Below are 23,651 nucleotides of genomic sequence, written 5' to 3'. Positions count from 1 at the left end.
AGATGTTTGCCTTATAGTAGACATATCTGGTCAAGCTTAAGTTATGGGATAATATAACTATATATGTGGTTTATGTTGATGCAGGACAGCTGTTGGACAGACTATAGAAATCAATCATCAAGTGCAATCTTTATTTAGTAGTATCCCAAGAAACATTCACACCTATATACATAGCACCCATATTAGCTTTGGGCCCACCCAAAATGTCAGGTCTGGCTACAACACTGTTGTGTGTAAATTCCAATTAATGTCAATAATTGCATGTGAAGTGGCAATTATCAGCGCTGATAGGCTTGTTAACCTCTGGTCGTACTATACAGAATCTGGGGGTAAGTGCCCAACTTGCATTAACATGTATTAAAATATTAACATAGCTTAGTAAATGAGGGCTTTAAGTTTGCAGCTGAGGCAATATAGGGTTAAGAGACTTACTCAAGATCACAAGGAACGTTAATGGGAGAGGTAGGGTTTGAACCCTGGTTTCCCTGGTTGTCAGCCCAGTGGTCTCTAACTACTAGGCCAGTGTTTCTCAAGCTGTTCTTGAAGTGCCCCTTGCTAGGATATCCATGATGAATATGCATGAGACTTGCATGCAATGGAGGTCCTTGGTTTGCATACTGGAAAATAAACTGGCGGGGGGATACTCCTGGAACAGCTTGAGAAACTCTACACAAGGCGACTCTCATTCACTAGACTAGAGTGAGGGTTAGAGCTAGCCAGTGCGACTGGAACTCCATGAAGGCCCAAGAGATCCAAAAAGTACAATTAGGCTGACGAGAAATATATCATAGATTATTACTAGTCTGTATAATACTGAATATAGATCCAACTGAGGCGGTTTCTTCAGCCTTAAATAAGAATACCAGGGGGTGGTCACGTGACCTTAACCGGCATGGACGCGTAGGGCTTTCTCTCCCGCCAGCCTCGGTAAAAGACCCGTAGTAGCCAACGTTTTCTTATCTTTTAGCCCCAGTCTTAGCGCATTTGATGCCTGTAACGATGGCATCAAAAACTAATAGGAATGATAGCTCTTACCCTCTACATCCAGCCTCCAAACAGAACAAATCGGATGCTGTTTCTGTTCCTCATAAGGCCCTTCAGATGCCATTATCCCGTATTTCACTGCGGCCTATCTCTGGGAAAAACTACCCGCGCCCAATCATTGTTACATTTCTGCGTCATGATCAAGTGATGTCAATCCTGAAGGCTGTCCGATCTAAATCCCCTGTGTTTCATGGAGGGGCAAAACTCCTGCTGGTTCCCAATTTCTCTAAAGCCACTGCTAAAAAACGAAAGCTGTTTTTGTCAGTGCGTCCTAAGTTGAAGGCTATGGGAGCTCAGTATAATCTTCTGTACGCTGCAACTTTGCGTGTAACTTTTCAAAATAGCACTAAGCTCTACATTGACACTGCTGACTTACAGAATTTTCTTGAAAGTGAATCTTGTTCTGCACTCTGACCTCTTATAGCTGAGTATGATTACAGCTTCTCTCCTTTTCACACGTCTTGTACTTATGGCTGCTATGTGATTTTTTTTTTTTTGACATTATTGTATTATATGCTGGCTAAAGCTCTTCCGAGTGTCTGTACTGGGCTCATGTGCCCCGTAATGGATTATCTTATTTTTATTCTCTTTTCTCCTCAATGGAGTATATTTTCTTTTCCCAAGTACTTGTGCTCCTTGGAACCTCACATTTTGTCTTTTTTTTTTTTTTGGAGGATCTTATTCTTGCTTGTTATTTCCTATATTCCTCTCATGCATTTGCTTTTTAGTACAGCATGGCATAGCTGATTTCATATTTCATTATTTTTGTGATGAATCTGTGAATACTTCCCCTTAATGTAAAGGGAATTTCCAATCCCATTAAAAGGAAAAAGCTTATATCTGAGGAATAAAAAAGCGGATATCTGTTTTTTGCAGGAAACTCATCTTGATGCACAAGAGAGCTCTAAACTTTTGGGTAAATGGTTTGATAAATGTTTTCTTAGCCCTGCAAAAGGTCGGAAAAATGGTGTTATTACTCCTCTCAAAAAGTCATTGTCTTTCCAGTTAATCTCTCATAGCAACGACAATGAAGGCAGATGGTCTCGACTAGAAGGAATCGAGGACAACCCCATAAAATTAATCAATGTTTATGCTCCAAACACTGATCCCAATTTCTTTCACAATGTCAATACATCTGGCCTAAGTGCACTTATTTGCCACGCTATAATAGGTGGTGATTTCAACTTCTCAATAGACCCTTATCTGGATAGATCTTCAAATTGCAGGCCTGATAAACTTAAAGTCATGAGCACGTTAAATAATCTCATTTATTTATGTCGATTTATATACCGTATCTTATTGCAACTGCAAAACAGAATGGTTTACATATGTATAAAAGCAACTAATGTAAACGAATAAACAAACAAAGGAACTCCATTCATGACAGGAAAGCACAGCAAATCAGAATTAACTACATAATAAAAACCAATACAAATTAAATTAAAAATCTATTATACAGTTAAAAATCTATTATACAGTTAAGCTACCCTTTTTTTTTTTTTTTTTTTAATCTTCTCTCTCATGCTAAATTCTGTTCTACATAGCTTATAAAAAAAAAAAGGTTTTCAAAAGTTTTCGGAAATGGATGTAAGATTTCTCTAATCTGATCTCCTTTGGAAACCTCAGAGCACCCCAGATAAGGAAATATCTTTGTGAGAAAAACTCACCCACAGATGGGAGTCAATTCTTATCATAGGTTTCTACTAATGATTTTATGTAAACTGCCTTGCTTGACATGCCTGAAAGGAAGTATTTTGAACTGGATTAAGCAAAGATAAACCATCCATCCGTTTCTATACTAAATGTATGTGTTGAAGTAGCTAGATTATGCCTTAGATGACGGAACGTCACTCAGAAACTGATACTTTTCAGGAGTAACTCTCATCTCACTGCTGAATCTGCTAACAATAGGCATGATCTGAGCACTTTTCTAATCTATGGACGTGAGGGAGAGAAGTAGAAAAACTAAGGGATTGCTTCATTCATTATTTTTGCATGCTTCATAGGTCTTCATGGAGGTCTATGTTCAGTTATATGTGGATACACATGTCTGATCACTCAGGGATAACACAGAACTATGAAATAGGATAAGGAAAATAAGTAATGTGTAGGATCACTGCAGACAGGCATCAGAGTTCAACAGTATTGGGACATAAGAAATCATTTTGACAAACGGTACAAGAAGTTCCGTGTGAAACAATCCTGAAGAGGTGAAAAGGGATCAGTACACTGAGAGGTAGGGGTGGCAAGGTTAGGGGTGAGGAAGGATAATTGGAATAAAGATATTATGGAGAAAATTCTATATATAGTGCCGAATGGATCCATGCTGAGACCCTATTCTGTAGAGGGCGCTCGACCTTTAGAGAATAGGGGCTCAGTGTGCAAGTCGTGCCTGTGAGCATGGTATTTACGCCTCATAGAAACTGGTGTAATTCCTGTGTCCAAAGTTAGGAACTGATGGTCATTATTTTCTAACACTGAGCAGAACTTCTTGGACTATCCTTGACCCACCCATGCCCCTCCCATTAGCGTATAACCCCTAACCAGTGTCAATTAAGTGCCTGTTAACAGATCTCAGATCTGAATGCAAACTCCAGCACCGAACTGTATATACAATCTGGGGGCAAGAGTATAGCAAAGAGAAGAATAAATTGGGGACAGGGAAAAGGAGGGGTAAGGAAGGTGAAGGGAAGTTGTAGTTTAAGTAAGGAGTCAAATAACTATTGTTCAGCCAAAGAACAAGGAAAAGTTTGATAACAAGGAGATAATATAACATGACTGAATGAAAAATATATTGTAGCATGTTAAAAAAAATGGGATAAAAGGCTATAGGCTATAAAAAAAAGTCTAATAAAATGACGACAAATTTATTATTTGTTTTATGTTTTCCCCTGGATTATTTTCTTTTCCTTCTCTGCAGCTACCATTCCCTTTCCCTCTACCTCCAACCCTTCTACCTACTCAATTGTCTTTTATCTCATCTCTCTATCAGCTATAGCTCTTCTGCTCAGGTGACAGGTGATAAATTTTAGGCACCTGTGACTTTTTTCCTGCACTGTTGGGAGGAGAAAAACTTCAAATAATTGTGAATGAAGGATCATGGCACAATGCCTAATTAAGCTGAAAGCTTAAAAAGGCTGGAACCACTTATCGTCAATCCTGCTCTTTCCTAGTGTTGATGGAAAACTGGCACATAAGGACAGAATCCTATTCATATGAGGGGTTTGCAGATGCACCCATGAAGAAGGTGCTGTGGCTGAGCAGTGGCAGGAAATACATGACTCCACGTAGTACTAGCAGTACTATGGTGTTTGTATGATATATCCAGCCCTACAAGCAGTTTATTAATTTTATGCCAATGATATACAGTTTTACTTTCCTATCACTAAATCTTTCAGAGAATGTTTTGATTTTCCAAGGCTTTAACAACTAACAATTAAGAGTTGGATGATGATAGCACACAGGCTGAAACTGAATATAGCTAATTTGTTTTGTCTGATCAAGCTGACAGGTCTTGTCCTACTGAACTGCACCTGGGGGAGACAACTGTCCCAATAGCAAGGGAAGTCAAATATCTAGGGAATACTCTTGATTCCAATCTCATATTTGATCTTTGGTTTAAAAAAAAAATTTTAAATCAGGATTATAAAAAGATTAAAAGATCTTTGACAGATGAAAATTATAGAATAGTTATATAAGAACTGATAATTCCATTGTTTGACTATAGTTAGTAATGCTCACTTAGGTGCCAGCTAGTTTTCTTAAACCTTTACAGATAGCTCAAAAATGCTATATCCCGTCTCTTATCAAATACCTCCAGACTGCAACATTTATCTACTACTAGTAAAAAAGGCCCGTTTCCAAAACCAATGAAATGGGCGCTAGCATGTGGTTTTTTTTGTGTGTGTGTGTGTGTGTGTGTGTATGTGTCACAGAGTTATTTTGTGTGTGTGTGAGGGTGCAGTGTGTGTGCAGGTTGTTGATGTGTTTCTTTTTTTGTTTTGTTTTTTGCTTGGGGGTTGGGGGATGTGCTATGCTGTGCTGGCAAAGTGGGTTGGATTGGTGTGTGGCTTTGAGGGTGTGTTTCTGTTGTATTGTGTGTGTGTGGTTTTGTCTGTCAAGGAGGTTTGTGGAGGGGGGTCTTTCTGTTGGTGAAATGTAAATGTAAATTTTTGCACATACCCACTGCAGGAATATTCTTCTCTCGTTCCAGCGGTGGTTCTGTGCTCTCCGTGCTGCACAGATAAAATGAGCCATTCTGCTGGGGAATGCTCCTCCCTTATTGTCACGTAGTTTCCTCTGATTGGTCCGTCTTACATTGCCTAGTGTTGCCTGGGAACGGTGTTGTGGTGGTCCTTTGTGTTTCAGAATGTTGAGGGTGTTTTTTCTGATTGGTCCGTCATGTGAGGGCGGGGCAGTGAGACATGGTCAGTGTTGAGGCTTCACCACCATGAATCCATGAACGCTTCAGTGACTGACTGAGTGACTTCAGAATGTTGTCTTCAGAACGTTGAGGGTGAGTTTTATTATAGTAGACTAGTAAAAAAGGCCCGTTTCTGACACAAATGAAACGGGCGCTAGCAAGGTTTTCCTCGGAGTGTGTATGTTTGGGAGAGTGTATGTGAGAGTGACTGTTTGAGAGTCGGAGTGAAAGTGTGATTGTGTGAGAGAGAGCGTGAGTCTGGGTGTGAGTGTGTTTGTGAGAGAGTGTGTGTGTGAGAATGAGAGTGTGTGCAAGTGTGTATGTGAGACACAGTGTGAGTGAGAGTGTGTGTGTGTGGGCGAGAGAGAGAGTGTGTGTGAGACACAGATTCTCTGTTTGAGTGAGTGTATGAGACCAAGCGAGTGTGTGAGTGACTGTGTGGCACATAGAGAGTGAATGTGATACAGTGTGAGACAGAGTGTGTGAGAGTGAGAAAGACATTGTATATGAGAGAGAGAGTGTGAGCCGTGCCCTTCCAATCCATGGCCATCTGTCCCCTGCCCCCTCCATTCATCCTTTTCCAGCAATTCCCCTCTGTCCCTGAGCCCTGCCCTCCCAATCCATGGCCATCCATGTTTGTCTGTCACCTGCCCCCTCCATTCATCCCTATCCAGCATTTCCCCTCTCTGCTTGAGGCCTGCCCTGCAATCCATATCCATCCATGCCCATCTGTCCCCTCCATTAATCCCTATGCAGCAATTCCCCTCTCCCTGAGTCCTGCCCTTCCAATCCATGCCCATCCATGCTCCTCTGTCACCTGGCCCCTCCATTTTTCCCTATCCAGCATTTCCCCTCTCTGCCTGAGGCCTGCCCTGCAATCCATATCCATCCATGCCCATCTGTCCCCTCCATTCATCCCTATGCAGCAATTCCCCTCTCCCTGAGTCCTGCCCTTCCAATCCATGCCCATCCATGCTCCTCTGTCAACTGGCCCCTCCATTTTTCTCTATCCAGCATTTCCCCTCTCTGCCTGAGGCCTGCTCTGCAATCCATATCCATCCATGCCCATCTGTCCCCTCCATTCATCCCTACCCAGCAATTCCCCTCTCCCTGAGTCCTGCCCTTCCAATCCATGCCCATCCATGCTCATCTGTCACCTGGCCCCTCCATTTTTCCCTATCCAGCATTTCCCCTCTCTGCCTGAGGCCTGCTCTGTAATCCATGCTCCTCTGTCCCCTGCCCCCTCCATTCACCCATTTCCAGTAATTCCCCTCTCTCCCTGTGCCCTGCCCTCCTAATCCATACCCATCCATGCTCCTCTGTCCCCTGCCGCCTCCATTCATCCTTTTCCAGCAAGTCCCCTCTCGCCCTTCCATGACCCCCCCCCCTCGCATCCATGCTACGCTCTCTCCCATGTCCCAGCCTGGCCCGCCCTCTTCTCCCCCCCCCTTCGCATCCATGCCCCCCCCCTTCGCATCCATGCCTCGCATCCATGCCCCCCCACCCCTTCGCATCCATGCATCCCTTTTTTTTTTTTTTTAATTCTTTTTAACTTTACCTCCGTGGCGGTTCGTGCAGCGAAGCGTCAGGGAAGGAGGCGGCGCTCCCGACGTCTAGCTTTCCCTTCGCTGTGTTCCGCCTTGTTTTGAAGGCGGAACACAGCGAAGGGAAGGCTAGACGTCGGGAGCGCCGCCTCCTTCCCTGACGTTTCGCTTCCGGATTTGTTTGTTTTGTCGCGAGGGCGGGGCAGAGACGGCTGGCTGGCTTGAAGGCTTCACACCACAAATCCCCGTCCGAACCCTTCAGCCTCAGCCTGGGAGTGACGTCAGATGGCTTCACGGCTTCAAGGCTTCAGGCTTCAAGGCTTCAGACTTCCGGCTTCACAGAACGTTGTCTTCAGAACGTTCACGGTGCGTTTTATTATATTAGATTACAAAGATTCCATTGGTTACAAATTTGTTATCAGATATGATTTCAAGTATTGGTCTTTATTTTCAAAGCACTGAAAGATGAACAGTGCATTCTTAACATTGTTGTTACTATCAGGGGAACCTCATCTCAAGCAGTACATTTCTTCAGAAAAATTTATTTTAGATGTCCCATCTTTTAAACATATTAGATTAGATGATTATAGACAAAGGATGTTTTATGTAGCAACAGCTCATTTATGAAACACGCTTCCAGAACAGCTGCACAAAATGAAAAATTACTTACAAATTTTGAGTACAACTGACAGTACTTTTGATTCAACGGGCTTTTAAATGATTATGACAATACTGCTTGCGTGATTTTTTTTCTTCAAATTATATAATTTTTGAAAGATCGTCCATTATCCTCCAAATTCTATAAACGGCAACTAATGCAGAACTTAACTGGTTAACAAGCCAATCAGCACTAATAACCAGATGTTAACACACAATTATCGGTACTAATTGGCACCAATTAGGATTTACGTGCATAGCTCACAAAGCATATTCTATCAAATGGTTGCGTAAATTGGACTGCGGGGATCTCAAAAGAGGGCGGGAAATGGGTGGGTCATGGGCTTCAAAGATTTATGCGCACTATTACAGAATATGCCCGATCCACATCTAAATAAGACGTGCACTTACACCAGGTTTTAGTTGGCATTTTGCACCTAAATTTTAGTTATGGGTCAGCCATTACATGTATTCTATAAACTGCGCCTAACTTTAGGTGAGGTTTATAGGATACTAAGTATAGGTTTTTCGGCGCCATATATAGAATCTGGCCCTATGTGTGTGCTACTTTATAAACCACTTAGTATGACAGTGTGGTATAAAAATTGAGTAATAAATAAATATATATTTAGGCATGTCCCCAGGCGACGGTCTGACATTAATGTTTGGGTTTTACATTGCAATTCTACCTTTATCTGCTAAGACTACTACTAGGATGAATAAAGTAACAAAACAGTGTGACACGGGTGAATCAAGAGAGATGCAACCAGCAGGTGGTGTTGATGCCCCTGTACAAAGTCGTTAATGAGGCCTCACCTTATGGACTGTCATCAGTTTTAGAAACTGTATCTTGCTAAGGATGTAAAAAGACTAGAAGTGGTCCAGAAGAAGGTGACCAAAATAGCATGGGGTTTGTGCCAAAAGACATTTGGGAAGAGACTGGAAGACCTGAATATATATACCCTAGGTGACAAAAAGAGACAGAGAAGATATGATACAGCCACTTAAATACTTGAAAGGTATTAATATAGAAACAAATCTTTTCGGGAGAGAGGGAAATGGTAATACTAGAGGACATGAATTGAGGTTGTGGGGCAGAAGACTTAGGAGTGTCAGGAAATTTTTTTTCACGGAGAGGGTGGCGAAGCCTGGAATGCCCTCCCAAGGGAGGTGCTAAGAGACAAAAACGGCGACCAAATTCAAAATGGCACAGGATGAACACAGAGGATCTCTTAATTATTTTATTTATTTTTTTTGCTCGCCCCCTTTTCAGTAGTAGCTCAAGGTAAGTTACATTCGGGTACACTGGGTATTTCTCTGTCCGCAGAGGGCTCACAATCTAATTTTGTAGCCGAGGCAATAGAGAGTTAAATGACGTGCCCAAGATCACAAGGAGCAGCAGTGGGATTTCAACCGGCCACCTCTGGATGTCAAGACTGGTGCTCTAACCACTAGGCCACTCCTCCACTCTAGTAGTGCTATAGAAATTAGCAATAGTAATAGTACTAAATGGCTGCATGTGTGTGGATGCGCCAAGTGATGCTTAGATAGCGACTCCAGGTTGGATGAACAAGGGCCAGTGCCAGGCAGACTTGTACAGTCTTTGTCCCCTATATGGCAACCCGGTTTAGGATGGGCTAAAAAGGGCAGACTTTTACAATCTGTGTCCCAAAAACAAGAAGACAGGCTACAGTAGGCTTCCACAGCAACTCCAATAGTTAGAGCGTAAGGAGAGGGCCAGGCGGACTTCTATGGTCTCTGTCCCGGAAACACCGTGATCAAGTATTTTACATCATATTCATTGTTGATTTAATCATGAACTGATAACGAGTGTGACAGGCAGACTGGATGGATCATTTACGTCATCTGCCATCACTTACTATATACTATGAATGCTAATCTTTAATCCCTAAATGATAAGACAATGGAAGCCAAATACTTTAGCTCAATAAAGCAGGAAAATAAATTCTGACAAGTCTAGGAAAGGCTAAGAGAGTAGCCTTTATTTAGCAGCGGCAGTTACAATCCAGCTCACTTTAACAGGCAGAATAGATGGACCTCTTTAATCTTTATATGTCGTCATCTACTATGTTACTTTATAAAGATAAGATTAAACAGAAAAAAAATACATTGAAAAAGTTTTGCAGCACAATACAAAAATTTACCAACCTTAGCTACATCTACATGCTGTAAGCCACCTTATGTTTTTTAAACCACCTTAAAATCTTCCGCTTGCCCACACACTTATTCAGCTTTTCACACGCTTATCTTTTTTGTACAGTATGTCACACAGATAATTATGCATATTTATTTATTTAGATTTTGCTCACACCTTTTTCAGTAGTAGCTCAAGGTGAGTTACATTCAGGTACTCTAGATATTTCTCTGTCCCAAGAGGGCTCACAATCTAAGTTTGTACCTGAGGCAATGGAGGGTTAAGTGACTTGCCCAAGATCACAAGGAGCAGCAGTGGGACAAACAAATCCAAAAACTCTGGAGACTAGTTCTAAACCTAAGTTATACAAGACACAAACAAATAGCAGCAGAGACGGTCGGGGACATAGAAGAATGGCCCCATCTCCACTCTGGCAACTCATGTGTTGCTTTAGTTTATTTAAATGAATAAGATTTTCAGAATGTAAATCCAGAGAACAGTTGCTTTTCTCTGTACTTCGACTATAATCATATGATTGTTAAGACTAAATAAGACTTTTCTAACCAAAAAGCTTGTTCCAGCAGCAGTATGGTGTCAAGCTGTGGCTTCCACATCTACTACTACTACTTATCATTTCTAAAGCGCTACTAGACGTACGCAGCGCTGTACACCTGAACATGAAGAGACAGTCCCTGCTCGACAGAGCTTACAATCTAATTAGGACAGACAAACAGGACAAATAAGAGATATGGAATATTAAAGTCAGGATGATAAAATAAGGGTTCCGAACAAGTGAATAAGGGTTAGGAGTTCAAAGCAACATCAAAAAGGTGGGCTTTTAGCTTAGATTTGAAGACTGCCAGAGATGGAGCTTGACGTACGGGCTCAGGAAGTCTATTCCAGGCTATGGTGAAGCAAGATAAAAGGAATAGAGTCTGGAGTTAGCAGTGGAAGAGAAGGGTGCAGATATGAGAGATTTACCCAGTGAATGGAGTTCCCGGGGAGAAATGTAGGGAGAGATGAGAGTGGAGAGGTACTGAGGAGCTGCAGTGAATGCACTTATAGGTCAATAAGAGGAGTCTGAACTCTATGCGGAAACAGATAGGAAGTCAGTGAAGTGACTTGAGGAGAGGGCTAATATGAGCATAATGACACTGGCAGAATATTAAGTCGTGCAGTAGAATTTTGAACAGATTGAAGAGGAGAGACCTATGAGAAGCAAGTTGCAATAGTCTAAGCGAGAGGTGATAAGAGTGTGGATGAGGGTTCTGGTAGTGTGCTCAGAAAGAAAAGGGTAAAGTTTAGTGATATTATAGAGAAGGAAACGACAGGTTTCTCTTATCTAACCTAATCCATCCTATTTCATGTCATAAAAGATAAAAAGGTCAGCTTGTAGCGTATGTGATTTAATCCTTGGTAAAAGCGCTCACTACCGCTAGCAGAAAATAAAACAGCTTTATGAACACTTAAGTAGTGTCCTCATTCTGTGATTTGATCTTCCGCATCCTCAGTTCCAATTTCTTCTCCTTCACTTACCCCATGGACCCTGGAGCTCCTCAGACATGGCACTGCCGTCTCCTGCTGCGGACCCCGGTCCTCGCTCTTCCATAGTCCCCCGTTTTATCGGTGTCCCACAGCCTGACGCAACACAGCGAAACCCCCCTAAACCAGGCCCAGTGTTTGATACGCGTCGTCACTACTACAAACACCACAAGCGTAAGACGGTGGCCAGCAAAGGTCAAACTACCCAAGCGAAACTATTAATTCAGTATAGCCCCTTGGCAAAATGTAAAGGGACGCTAGTTTTACAGTCCACAGGAGTTGTCGCCAAACGCTCAACCTACGTCCAAGTTGGCTGTTAAAGAAATATAATAGGTTCGTTTGTTCCCAGTGCGCCGCTACCGCTTATCGAAAAACTCCACTCCAAGGAAGCGTGAAAAGACTCTTACTGTACGCCTGCGCTCAGCTGTAGATCATCACTCACTTAGCTCTGACACCTGATGACACCAGGAGGTTTAATAGACAGGAGATCCAGTGACGTCAACACGTTGAAACCAAGTAGGTTAATCTCTGTTTCATCGCCCCCACACAGCTATCATCCAGTACACTCAAAACCAGCAATCATATGTGCTGCTGCATCCATATTGCCCTTCTTTATTGTTGGTAGCATTTCCTTCTAACCGGCCACAAGGTAGCCGGCTAGATTCTGACCTGCTAAGTGTAGCCAGGTAAAAGGCAACCGGCTACATGTGGCTGGTTAGAAGGTGCTCAGGCTATGATTTCTGAACATGTAGCATCATTAAAGGACAAACTTTTAAATGCCCAGTTGGCTATATATGCTAATCTCAACTTTGTTAAATGTTTCAGACATATCCATCTATTTGCTCCCATGATATAACTGAATTATATTATTCTGTCTCACTGTATTTTCAAATGTGAGCCACATTGAACCCAGCTTTGCTTGGGTTAATGTGTGATTTAAATGTGAAAACAAATTTCTTTACCCTCTGCCTTTTAAGATACTGCCTAGTGCCTACTCGCTGGATAGTGATGACACAATGAAAGCACATTTGGTCCAGTGAAGACTAACTCAAGACAACCTGTTCCTTAGCTGGTCCCTAATATTACCATATTGAAAATGCAACCATACCATGCATCGAGGTTATGTTCCACCAATAAGTTAAACGATTAATTGGCTTTCTTGAAAGGATTTTAATAACTTTGGATGCATGACTAGGGACACAAACATACACTTATTTATTCAATATCACAATTCCTCATGTACAACCACAAAACAACATTTTAGGGTGGATAGTGTTCACAGTGAGCTTTTTATTATCGACAGTTTAGAAGAGGTAAGAGTCTTCAGTTTTGGCACAATAGAAGTCATCACAAGAACAAAATATAAGAAAATCAATGGACTGCATTAAGGGCTTATAGCCCATTTAGTTATGTTTAAACAAAAGAGATCTGCTTGAAACAAAATATTTATTTTTATTTTGACTTATAAAACCACTTGCCCCTGGAACATGTTCAAAACAGTATAATCCATTTGTGTATCTAAAAGGTAAACTTCTAAAAAAACAGGTGAAGAAGTGATTCCATGTACCCCAATGAAAGGAGAGTTTAATTTTATTTCCATTTAATTTCAATATATTCCATCATCTTTATAACACCAGGCTTCCCAAGGCAGATTACAAAAACATTTAAGATGAACCCATCAGGAAACAGGATATCCTTACTGAAATTTGGCCATCTGTATTGTATACAATGCATTTATTTATTTAGATTTTAGTGTAGAAAAATTAGAACGAAACAGAGTTTAAAATTGCTGTTTCTACCAGCTATAATACTTTTTAAAACTGTTTTAATGACATTCAATTGTTATTTCATGATATTTATATCTACATATTGGAAGCTTTCAAATAAATTAAAAAGCTGTCCAATAAGGTTTTTTTTTAATTTTTGTCCTCCACCTTTTAAGGCACTGCCTATCCAATTGAAACAGCTTTAGACTTGTTACAGATGGTCCAACAATAAAGAACGACAACGTGGATGCAGTAGCTCCTATATTTGCTTGCTTAGTTTTGAATGTACTGGAGATGACGGCTGTGCAGGGGAATGGAAACAGAGATTAACCTATTTGGCTTCCTTGCTTACAGTGAACTTGATAGGCTCACTTCCACTCCTGTCTATTAAACCTCCTTGCACCTACGGATGTACACAGAGGAAGTATCGGTTTCATCGGTTAGAGTACTAATTTGTTCTAAATCATAATTAGTGTGTCATTTGGAGGAGCTGGTTATACGGACTCCTTTGGATCCTAGCAGGCGTTATATTTGTACATAATTGTTTTCACCTGGTAAAGGGCCACCAAAACAGACATCATGTCATGAGAATCAGGTGCTCAACATTCAGAGTTTCTATTTATAAGCGAAATGTGTTTTTTTTAAACCTTAATTAGGTTGAAAACCTGGAGCATTTAACAACTTATTTTCCTGTGCGTACATAAAAGAAAAATATGGTATGTAGGAACATGCTTCTTTTGCTTTGAGGAATGCAGTAGTATATTATAAAATGCACTTGCTTTTTTTAAATTACTACTATTTCAAGTTCTATTTCGATGTAATAGCATGAATCAAGCCCATTGGGATAGGTAGTGAAAGTTATAGGATCTCCTACCATACAAGGAGATAAAATGGGTTTCTTCTTCTTGAATCCAAGTACAATATGAAGAACAGTAAATAGAAAAGGCCATTCTACCTTATTGAATGCTTTCTCTACCTCTAGAGTTGCTATGGCTTATTGTATTTTCATATTTTTAACTGCTTGCATAATATTAAAGCCATCTTTAATATTGGCTTGTTTCTTATAAACCCTGTCTGATCAGGGTGGTTGAGTCTGTCACAAACCTGGAGTGTTACGTGCGGAGCCAGATGCACGCGCCCACAGCACTGTTGATCCCTTTCCTCCAGGGTACCTACAGTCTGGGCACATCTACAGTCTGAGCGCATCTACACTCTGGGCATGTCTACACTCCGAGCACGTCTACGTCTGGGCGTGTCTACAGTCTGGGCGTGTCTACAATGATGTCAGATGCCTTCAGCTTAAAACCAGGAACATTGAACTGCTTCTTTGCCTCGGATACTATCTTGTTGGTTGCACTGGTGTGTTCTCTCCTATGCTTGCTGCCTAGCCTAGACCTCTGCTTGGACCTGACCTTGCTTCCTGACCACCGCCTGCCTAGACCTCTGCTTGGACCTGACTGGGCTTCCGCTTTCTGACTGCCTGGATCTCTGCTGAGACCTGACCCAATCCGAAGTGGCAATCTGCCTCGCTCCCTTGCTATCTAATCTGGTTCCCTTCCTGGTAGTCCTTCCTGTCCAGATCCTCCAGACGTCCTGACGGCCACCTGCACCCAGGGACTCAACCTCTGGGGAATGGCGGTTATCGCAGGTGAAGCACTGGGCTTTCCAACTGCCTATTGTACTAGGCTGCGCATTTGGTTTGCTATTCTCTAAAAATCTTATGAAATATTACAAAATATTATAGAAACATTGGACAGGAATCAGAGAATTAAAAGTCCTTTATTACTCACCCACCAGCACAGCATCAGATAGTTGTAACAAACTTACAAAATCTAACAGCGGTACCTCTGGTAATTATAAGTAATCAGACTAATTATATAAAGAAGAGAAAAAGGAGGAAGGAAAGCTTATTCCTCATACAATGGTCACAGAACAGAGAGAAAGAAAGAAAGAATGAATGAATGGAGGAGAGGACCCCCCTTCGGGAAAAAATAGGCCATTGGACGGATCTGAAACTCTCTTTCCAGCATGCCTAGTTTTTCAGAGTTTCTTTGCAGCGTGGTTTTATAGTCTGTGGTGAGAATCCACCTCTCCTTTACCCTGGACCAATCATAGGTGCTGCATATGTGCTGGAGACTTGTAATTGGGTCTTTCATATATGCTGGAGGCTTGCAATTGGTGTCCTTGCCATACCTCAGTAAATTACATTTGTAACAAGTTATACCAGGTAACTGAGTTGCCCTAGCAACATGAGGCACCATCAGAGTTTGTGACCAGCCAGAAGTTCCTGCATGTGGCTGACAGCAAAGAAAGATGGGGGATGGGAAATAGTGCAGCATACCTGAAGTAGAACTTTATAGCTAAAAATTTATTGGCACTATTCTAGAACTGATCCCATGCCTTCAGGCCTGGAACTTCTGCTCTAGATTCAGCACAAGGGCTCACAACTGGCGGCTGTGCCCAGGTCGCTTGCGACAGCCTGGGACAGGCCGTGACAAAGTCTTTTAATTATCCTCTGCATTCATGGCTTAAGATTTTGGTTAATATTTTATAGTCAGTATTTAAAAGGGAAATTGGTTTATAGTGGCTTGGAAGGAAAGGGTCCTTCCCTTCTTTTGGTATTACTTTAATAGAGGTATCATAGAAGGATGTTGGAAGGGTACACTGATTCAAAATAATGTTAAAGATGGTAAGTGGGGAATTATCTGATCAATTAGGCATTTGTAGAAGTAGCCTAATGGTAGTGCCCTGAGAACCTGGGGAAGTGGGTTTGAGTCCTACTGCAGCTCCTTGTGACCATGGGCAAGCCACTTAACCCTCTATTGCCCCAGGTACAAAATAAGTATTTATCATTTATTTATTTTTTGCTATACCGTCACTTATTGCCGAGCAAATCAGAATGGTTTACAGAACAAATCATACAATAAAATCATAAAACAATTAAATTAAACTGGGAACGCTATTAAAAGATATGAAAGAACAAATCATCCACTCTGGAGAACAACAAAAACAGAAGCTTGTGCGGTCTACCCACTAACTTTAGATAATGAAAGCTGGTTGATAATAATATGTTTTCAGTGCTGTACGAAAAACAGCATATGATTTTTCTAATTTGATCAGTTATGGTAAGGAATTCCACAATGCAGGAGATAGAAAATAAAAAGCAGACATGCGGGTTTATTCCCATCTTGCTCTGGTTGGTGGGGGTAAGACCAATCTATAATATGTAAACCACTTTGATGATAACCACAGAAAGGCGGTATATCAAATCCCATCCCCTTTTGTCACGTCTGTGGTCGTGACCACCCTCAGACTTACCTTATTCCTGGGGGTCAGCTTCCTAGCTGGCTCCTGTTTCTTCTGTCTGTCCTTTCTGAGCTAGCTCTGGCTCCCTGTGCTGGCTGCATCCAGCAGCATGACACTAATTGCTTCACTATACTGCACCTGTGGGTGTTGCCTGGGTTAGCGCTCTCTCTCTCTCTCTCTCTCTCTGTGCTGGCTGCTTCCAGCATGACTCTAATTGCTTCACTACACTACACCTGGGTGTGGGAAGCCTCTCTGTGTTTCACTGTGCTTTCTGCCTGCTCTGTGGTTTGTGCCTGAACAGCCTCCGTAGTTACTTAGAGATTGCTGCAGCTGTGCCTCTGGTGTTGAAGGGCTTTTTTAAGCACTTAGAGACTGCAGCCTTTGCCTTTGCATCGTCTAAGGTCCCTGGTATGTTAGAGTGCTCTTTGCACTGCTACCTTGTCCAGTTCAGTGTGAGTTTCTAGCTTGTTACTAGTAGCTTGGGCATAGCGTTTCTTGTTGGCTTGTGTTACTAGTTCTCCTGTGTGTTGTGTTGTGTTGCTTAAAACCCACCTCTTCATTGCTGCGTTCAACACCTAACTCTTACCGTTCAGTAAATCCAGACTGCCCCAATTTGACTGCCCCTATCGGACTGACCGTTCACTTGTCTTCTAGATTGTAAGCTCTTTGAGCAGGGACTGTCCCTCTATGTAAATTGTACAGCGCTGCGTAACCCTAGTAGCGCTTTAGAAATGTTAAGTAGTAGTAGTAGTAGTGTGAGTTCCCAGCGTGTGACTAGTTAGCTTGGGCACAGCTTTGCTTGTTAGCTTGTGTTCAGCTTTCCTAGTTCTCCTGTATTTTGCTTAGTGTGAGTTTCCAGCTTGTGACTAGTTAGCTTGGGCATAGCTTTCTGGTTAGCTTGTGTACAGCTTTACTAGTCTTCTTGGGTTTAGCTTTCTGGTTTTCCCGTGTGTGTTTTCCTTTGCCTCTGGAGCTTCAGCCCTAGTCCTGTCCGCTGCCAGTACTCCTTGCTACTGGAGCTCCAGCCATAGTCTTGCTACTTGACCTGACCATTGCCTGAATCTGACTACTCTCTGCCTGAACCCCGATACTTGCTGCCTGACCCGACTACTGCCTGAACCCGGATATTCTCTGCCTGTGGCCAGACCTGACTATTGCCGGAACCCGGACATTCCCTGCCTGTCTGCCTTGCTTTCGCCTAGGTGTCTGGGGGCACTTCTGTATCCTGATTCCTGTTGTTCCTGCTTGCTAGTTCCAGTTCCGGTTTTCCTGTAAGCCCTGCCGGCTGCCCGAACCTGAGGGCTCAACCCTCGGCGAACAGTGGCTAAGCATAGGTGAAGCCTAGCTCCAGTGTGTTTCTGTCCAGCGAGTTCCGGTCTCATGTGTTCCAGTCCAGTGGGCTCCACTCCAGTGTGTACCAGTCCAGTGGGTTCCAGTCCAGTGCGCACCCGTCCGGTGCGTTCCAGTCCTGTGTATTCCAGTGCAGAACTCCAGTCCGGGGTTCCAGTCCAGCCTTGCCTCATCTCTGCTTTGAAGGTGACCTTGCCTGCTACTGCCACTCCACGGTAGTGGTCCAAGGACTCACAAACCCAGTGCTCCCGGGGAAGAAGCCTGACAGAATGCCCAGGTCCTCGAGAACGCGACACCTTTCCCTTTCCCCTTTGCAGGTAAATTGACTAAGTTCAGCAGTTTTATTTTTTTTTTTATTAAAATTGCTTTTAGGGACCTCTTCTTTGCTAAATATGTGATCTAAGTAGTCTCTGATTTCTCTGTCTAAGCGTTTTTATAATTTTCTTATATACCACTTGCAAGCCCAAAAGTTAGGAAAATTCCTAGAATTGAACCAACAGTTAATTTCTTCGGAACTAATGGTACAATGGGAGGTACAGTGGGGGAAATAAGTATTTGATCCCTTGCTGATTTTGTAAGTTTGCCCACTGACAAAGACATGAGCAGCCCATAATTGAAGGGTAGGTTATTGGTAACAGTGAGAGATAGCACATCACAAATTAAATCCGGAAAATCACATTGTGGAAAGTATATGAATTTATTTGCATTCTGCAGAGGGAAATAAGTATTTGATCCCTCTGGCAAACAAGACCTAATACTTGGTGGCAAAACCCTTGTTGGCAAGCACAGCGGTCAGACGTCTTCTGTAGTTGATGATGAGGTTTGCACACATGTCAGGAGGAATTTTGGTCCACTCCTCTTTGCAGATCATCTCTAAATCATTAAGAGTTCTGGGCTGTCGCTTGGCAACTCGCAGCTTCAGCTCCCTCCATAAGTTTTCAATGGGATTAAGGTCTGGTGACTGGCTAGGCCACTCCATGACCCTAATGTGCTTCTTCCTGAGCCACTCCTTTGTTGCCTTGGCTGTATGTTTTGGGTCATTGTCGTGCTGGAAGACCCAGCCACGACCCATTTTTAAGGCCCTGGCGGAGGGACGGAGGTTGTCACTCAGAATTGTACGGTACATGGCCCCATCCATTCTCCCATTGATGCGGTGAAGTAGTCCTGTGCCCTTAGCAGAGAAACACCCCCAAAACATAACATTTCCACCTCCATGCTTGACAGTGGGGACGGTGTTCTTTGGGTCATAGGCAGCATTTCTCTTCCTCCAAACACGGCGAGTTGAGTTCATGCCAAAGAGCTCAATTTTTGTCTCATCTGACCACAGCACCTTCTCCCAATCACTCTCGGCATCATCCAGGTGTTCACTGGCAAACTTCAGACGGGCCGTCACATGTGCCTTCCGGAGCAGGGGGACCTTGCGGGCACTGCAGGATTGCAATCCGTTATGTCGTAATGTGTTACCAATGGTTTTCGTGGTGACAGTGGTCCCAGCTGCCTTGAGATCATTGACAAGTTCCCCCCTTGTAGTTGTAGGCTGATTTCTAACCTTCCTCATGATCAAGGATACCCCACGAGGTGAGATTTTGCGTGGAGCCCCAGATCTTTGTCGATTGACAGTCATTTTGTACTTCTTTCATTTTCTTACTATGGCACCAACAGTTGTCTCCTTCTCGCCCAGCGTCTTACTGATGGTTTTGTAGCCCATTCCAGCCTTGTGCAGGTGTATGATCTTGTCCCTGACATCCTTAGACAGCTCCTTGCTCTTGGCCATTTTGTAGAGGTTAGAGTCTGACTGATTCACTGAGTCTGTGGACAGGTGTCTTTCATACAGGTGACCATTGCCGACAGCTGTCTGTCATGCAGGTAACGAGTTGATTTGGAGCATCTACCTGGTCTGTAGGGGCCAGATCTCTTACTGGTTGGTGGGGGATCAAATACTTATTTCCCTCTGCAGAATGCAAATAAATTCATATACTTTCCACAATGTGATTTTCCGGATTTAATTTGTGATGTGCTATCTCTCACTGTTACCAATAACCTACCCTTCAATTATGGGCTGCTCATGTCTTTGTCAGTGGGCAAACTTACAAAATCAGCAAGGGATCAAATACTTATTTCCCCCACTGTATATAACTGCTCATAAAATTTTGCTAGACAGTTTGTCATTTGTTTAGATTCTAGAAGGACCTTATCATTCTCATCTTTAATGCCCTGAATTCTTTTCTTAAGATGTATTTTGTTTAATTGTCAAGTTATAATTTGCTGGTCTTATTTGTGTGTTCATAAAAATGGCATCTTGTAAGCTCTAAAGGTTTAACAAAGTTTAGCTTGTTGAGTTGGTTAATTTGGCTCCTCACTTGCAAAAGTTGTTCATCTCTGGTTTGTTTATGTAATCCTTCTAAATATACTAATCCAGTGGCCTTCGCTAATTATAAAGGTGGGGCCATAATGGGTCCCAATACGTGGGGCCATGACACTAACCAATATGTGTTGATATCCATCCCCACCAGAACACCAGGCCTTAGTTACCCATGTGGAACACAGATAGCTCCTCTTCAAATAAGTGAGCATAAACTAAAAGTACTAATGTAGACAAAAATTAAAGTGAAATTCTAATATACCAGACTGCATGCAGTGCAACTCTAGAGAAATAGAAAAAATGCATTTCCTTCTGTACAGTGCAACATTTAAAGACAGCAGATGTAAATTCTCAAAACTGACATATTTCAGTCACTAAACTGAAAATAAACCATTTTCCCTACTTTTGGTGTCTCGTGCTTTTATTTTTCTAATCATCTTGTTCCCAGTCTCTGGTTCTCCATTCCTCTGTTTGTGTTATTAACTCTGGGCTTCTTTTACAAAACCGCGCTAGCAATTCCTATGTGGCAAATGAGAGGAAGCCCATAGGAATTCAATGAGCTTCCTTTTATTTACCGCACAGGAATCGCTCACGTGGCTTTGTAAAAGAGGTCATCTGTTTCCAGGGTCTCCTGTCCACATGCTATTTCTTTTCTGCTTTCTTCTTCACTTTCTGCCCTATGTCCATCATTAGCACTATTCTTTCACGTTTAGCTTTCTTCCATTTTTCGGCCTCCTTCTCAAATCTATCTTCTTTTCCATCTGTTCCCTTCTCCCCTATCCATGTGCAGCATTTCTTCCCGTTCTCTTCCCTTCCTCCCCATCCATATGCAAAATCTCCTCCCTCTCCCTTCACTTTCTCTCCCCTCCATTCATGTGCACCATTCCTTCCCTCTCTCTTCCCTTCCCCTCCATCCATGTGTACCGGCATCTCCTTCCTCTCTTTTTCCTTCCCCTCCATCCATGTGTAGCATTTCCTCCTCCTCCCCCCCCCTTCCATCCATTTCCTCTCTATTTTCTTTTCCCTTCCCCGTCTATTTAGCAACACAATTCTGTGTCTCTATCCCATCCCCTGTGTCCATCATTGCCCCTCTGTGTCCCTGTCCTTGTGCTCCCTCCCAGTCCAGGATCTCTTTGCTATGTCTCTGTCACTCTCCATGTCCAGCTTCTCCCATTTCTTTCCTTCCTCCATGGTATGGCATGTCTCTGGCCCGATCCTCCCTCCATGAGCCCAGTCTCTCTCCCCTGCCCTCTATTCCCTCCCTTCCTCCTTCCTGGTCCAGCATCTCTCACTTCCTTCTTCTCTCCCCACCCAGAAGTCTTACAAAGTATCTCATCTTCCAGACAGAATTAAGCTATGGATGAGTGTGCCCAGCCCGGGGGGGGGGGGGGGGGGGGGGGGGGGGGGGCTTTTCCTTTGCTGCAACTTCTTGTTGCTCAAAGCCTTTTTATTTACAAAATATATGGCATCAAATTTTAAGTCTTAATGCTAATAGGGGATATATATATAATAGGAGGTACCTAAAACATTAACAACAAACAGTACTCCTGAACAATCTAACAATCACTTTTCAAAGGAATACAATCCATATAGATATACATTGTAGCAGCTACTCACCAACGGGACTAACGTCCAGGCAGGGAATCCCAGCCCCACCTCCAAGCTTCCAGCTCATAAATTGCAGCACAGAACGGCAGGCTAAATACCAAACAGTGATGAGCAAACACCCTAACCTTAAAGAGACAGGAGTACTGTTTGTTGTTAATCAAATTTTAAGAGACATATGTAGCTACTTGTAATTAGTTATTGATAATTCACTTATATTTTTAGTTTATTTGTGCATCATCTGAATGACCGGTTCATGTTTCTTTTTTAACTATATAAGTACATAAGTAAGTACATAAGTAATGCCACACTGGGAAAAGACCAAGGGTCCATCGAGCCCAGTATCCTGTCCACGACAGCGGCCAATCCAGGCCAAGGGCACCTGGCGAGCTTCCCAAACGTACAAACATTCTATACATGTTATTCCTGGAATTGTGGATTTTTTCCAAGTCCATTTAGTAGTGGTTTATGGACTTGTCCTTTAGGAAACTGTCTAATCCCTTTTTAAACTCTGCTAAGCTAACCGCCTTCACCACGTTCTCCGGCAACAAATTCCAGAGTTTAATTAAGCGTTGGGTGAAGAAAACTTTTCTCCGATTTGTTTTAAATTTATTACACTGTAGTTTCATCGCATGCCCCCTAGTCCTACTATTTTTGGAAAGCGTGAACAGACGCTTCACATCCATCTGTTCCACTCCACTCATTATTTTATATACCTCTATCATGTCTGCCCTCAGCCGTCTCTTCTCCAAGCTGAAAAGCCCTAGCCTCCTTAGTCTTTCTTCTATTGTTACCTGCATTGAACTATATATGGATTTTGCAGTTTTTAAGTCTTGTATAATAATAGAACATGCAGAGGAAAGGCTCTTAGAGTTGGCCAGAGTCAGCTTAGCTTAATTACTGCTAGAAAGACAAGCAAGTTTGTAAGACCGCCAGGTGAAGAGGGCAGGAGGAAGGTAAAGACAGAGAGAGATGCAGAGGATAAGTAAGTAACAGACTGGACTGGATGAGAGCTAAGCTGGAGGGAAGAGATGCTGGAATCAGGGAGGAATAGAGTGAGAGATGCCTGACTACAGACTGGGATATAGGGAGGAATGCAGGACCAACAGGAAGGGGAGATGAGAGAGACAGAGGGAAAACATTAGGAGCAAGCAATGCAAGGCCCAACACTTGTTTCTTTTTTATAGGAAAATTTAAGCCACCAATTTTCCAAGATGGTAACAACCATGGGTTAGTGTCACATATATCTTCTTAAAATCTGTGTGAAAAAAAAAATCTGGTGGAAATAGCTTCTGTTAAGAGATAGTTTCCTAGGGGGTCATATACTAAAGTGCGCTAATGGATTTAGTACACACTAACAAATTAGTGTGCGTTAAGTGCAATGCAGTCCATAGGTATACAATGGACTGCGCAGCAGTTAGTGTGTTTTAAATTCATTAGCACACCTTAGTAAAAGAACCCCCTAGAATCTTGAGTGTAAGGATTTCTAAACATATCTGCTCTTCCCCCCATTAATCCCTTTATTCAAACCCCTTTAACATTGAAATAAGCTAGGCTGGTAAAATCTTATCACTTCCTCCCCAATCTGGCACATCACTAACAATAATACATAATGAAGGAACCAATAATCCAAAATATAAATTTAATACAGGGAAAATTAAATTAAGTTAATTAAAGATATCAATAATTAAATCATTAGTATAAACATTGGGAGGGGCATTTTTGATATGGTGTCTAAATCCGATTTTGGACGGTATGCTGGAAACATCCAACAATCAAGTGACAAACATAGTAATTTTCAAACCAGAAAAATGTCTATCTTTTTTTTTTAATGGCCATTTGCTAGATGTTTTTGTGCTTAGTGTGTCTATCTTTTTGGACCATTTAAAAAAAATGT

General features: G+C 42.3%; 1 protein-coding gene across 2 annotated transcripts in view; it reads right to left on the bottom strand.

Annotated features, from left to right (window-relative positions):
* Positions 1-11,789, bottom strand: part of ATF6 (activating transcription factor 6) — a 202,492-nt gene extending 190,703 nt beyond the window's left edge. For both annotated transcript variants that reach the window (XM_030205966.1, XM_030205964.1), the window contains exon 1: positions 11,360-11,789. In XM_030205966.1, coding sequence (XP_030061826.1) covers positions 11,360-11,432 — 73 coding nt within the window. In that variant the 5' untranslated portion in view covers positions 11,433-11,789. The remainder of the gene's footprint in view (positions 1-11,359) is intronic.
* Between the last annotated feature and the right edge of the window lie 11,862 nt (positions 11,790-23,651).

The sequence above is a fragment of the Microcaecilia unicolor genome, chromosome 6 (assembly GCF_901765095.1).
Source record: "Microcaecilia unicolor chromosome 6, aMicUni1.1, whole genome shotgun sequence".
In the NCBI taxonomy this organism is placed as follows: Eukaryota; Metazoa; Chordata; class Amphibia; order Gymnophiona; family Siphonopidae; genus Microcaecilia; species Microcaecilia unicolor.
Note: the sequence above shows the minus strand (reverse complement) of the source record. Positions and strands in the feature narration are given on the sequence as shown.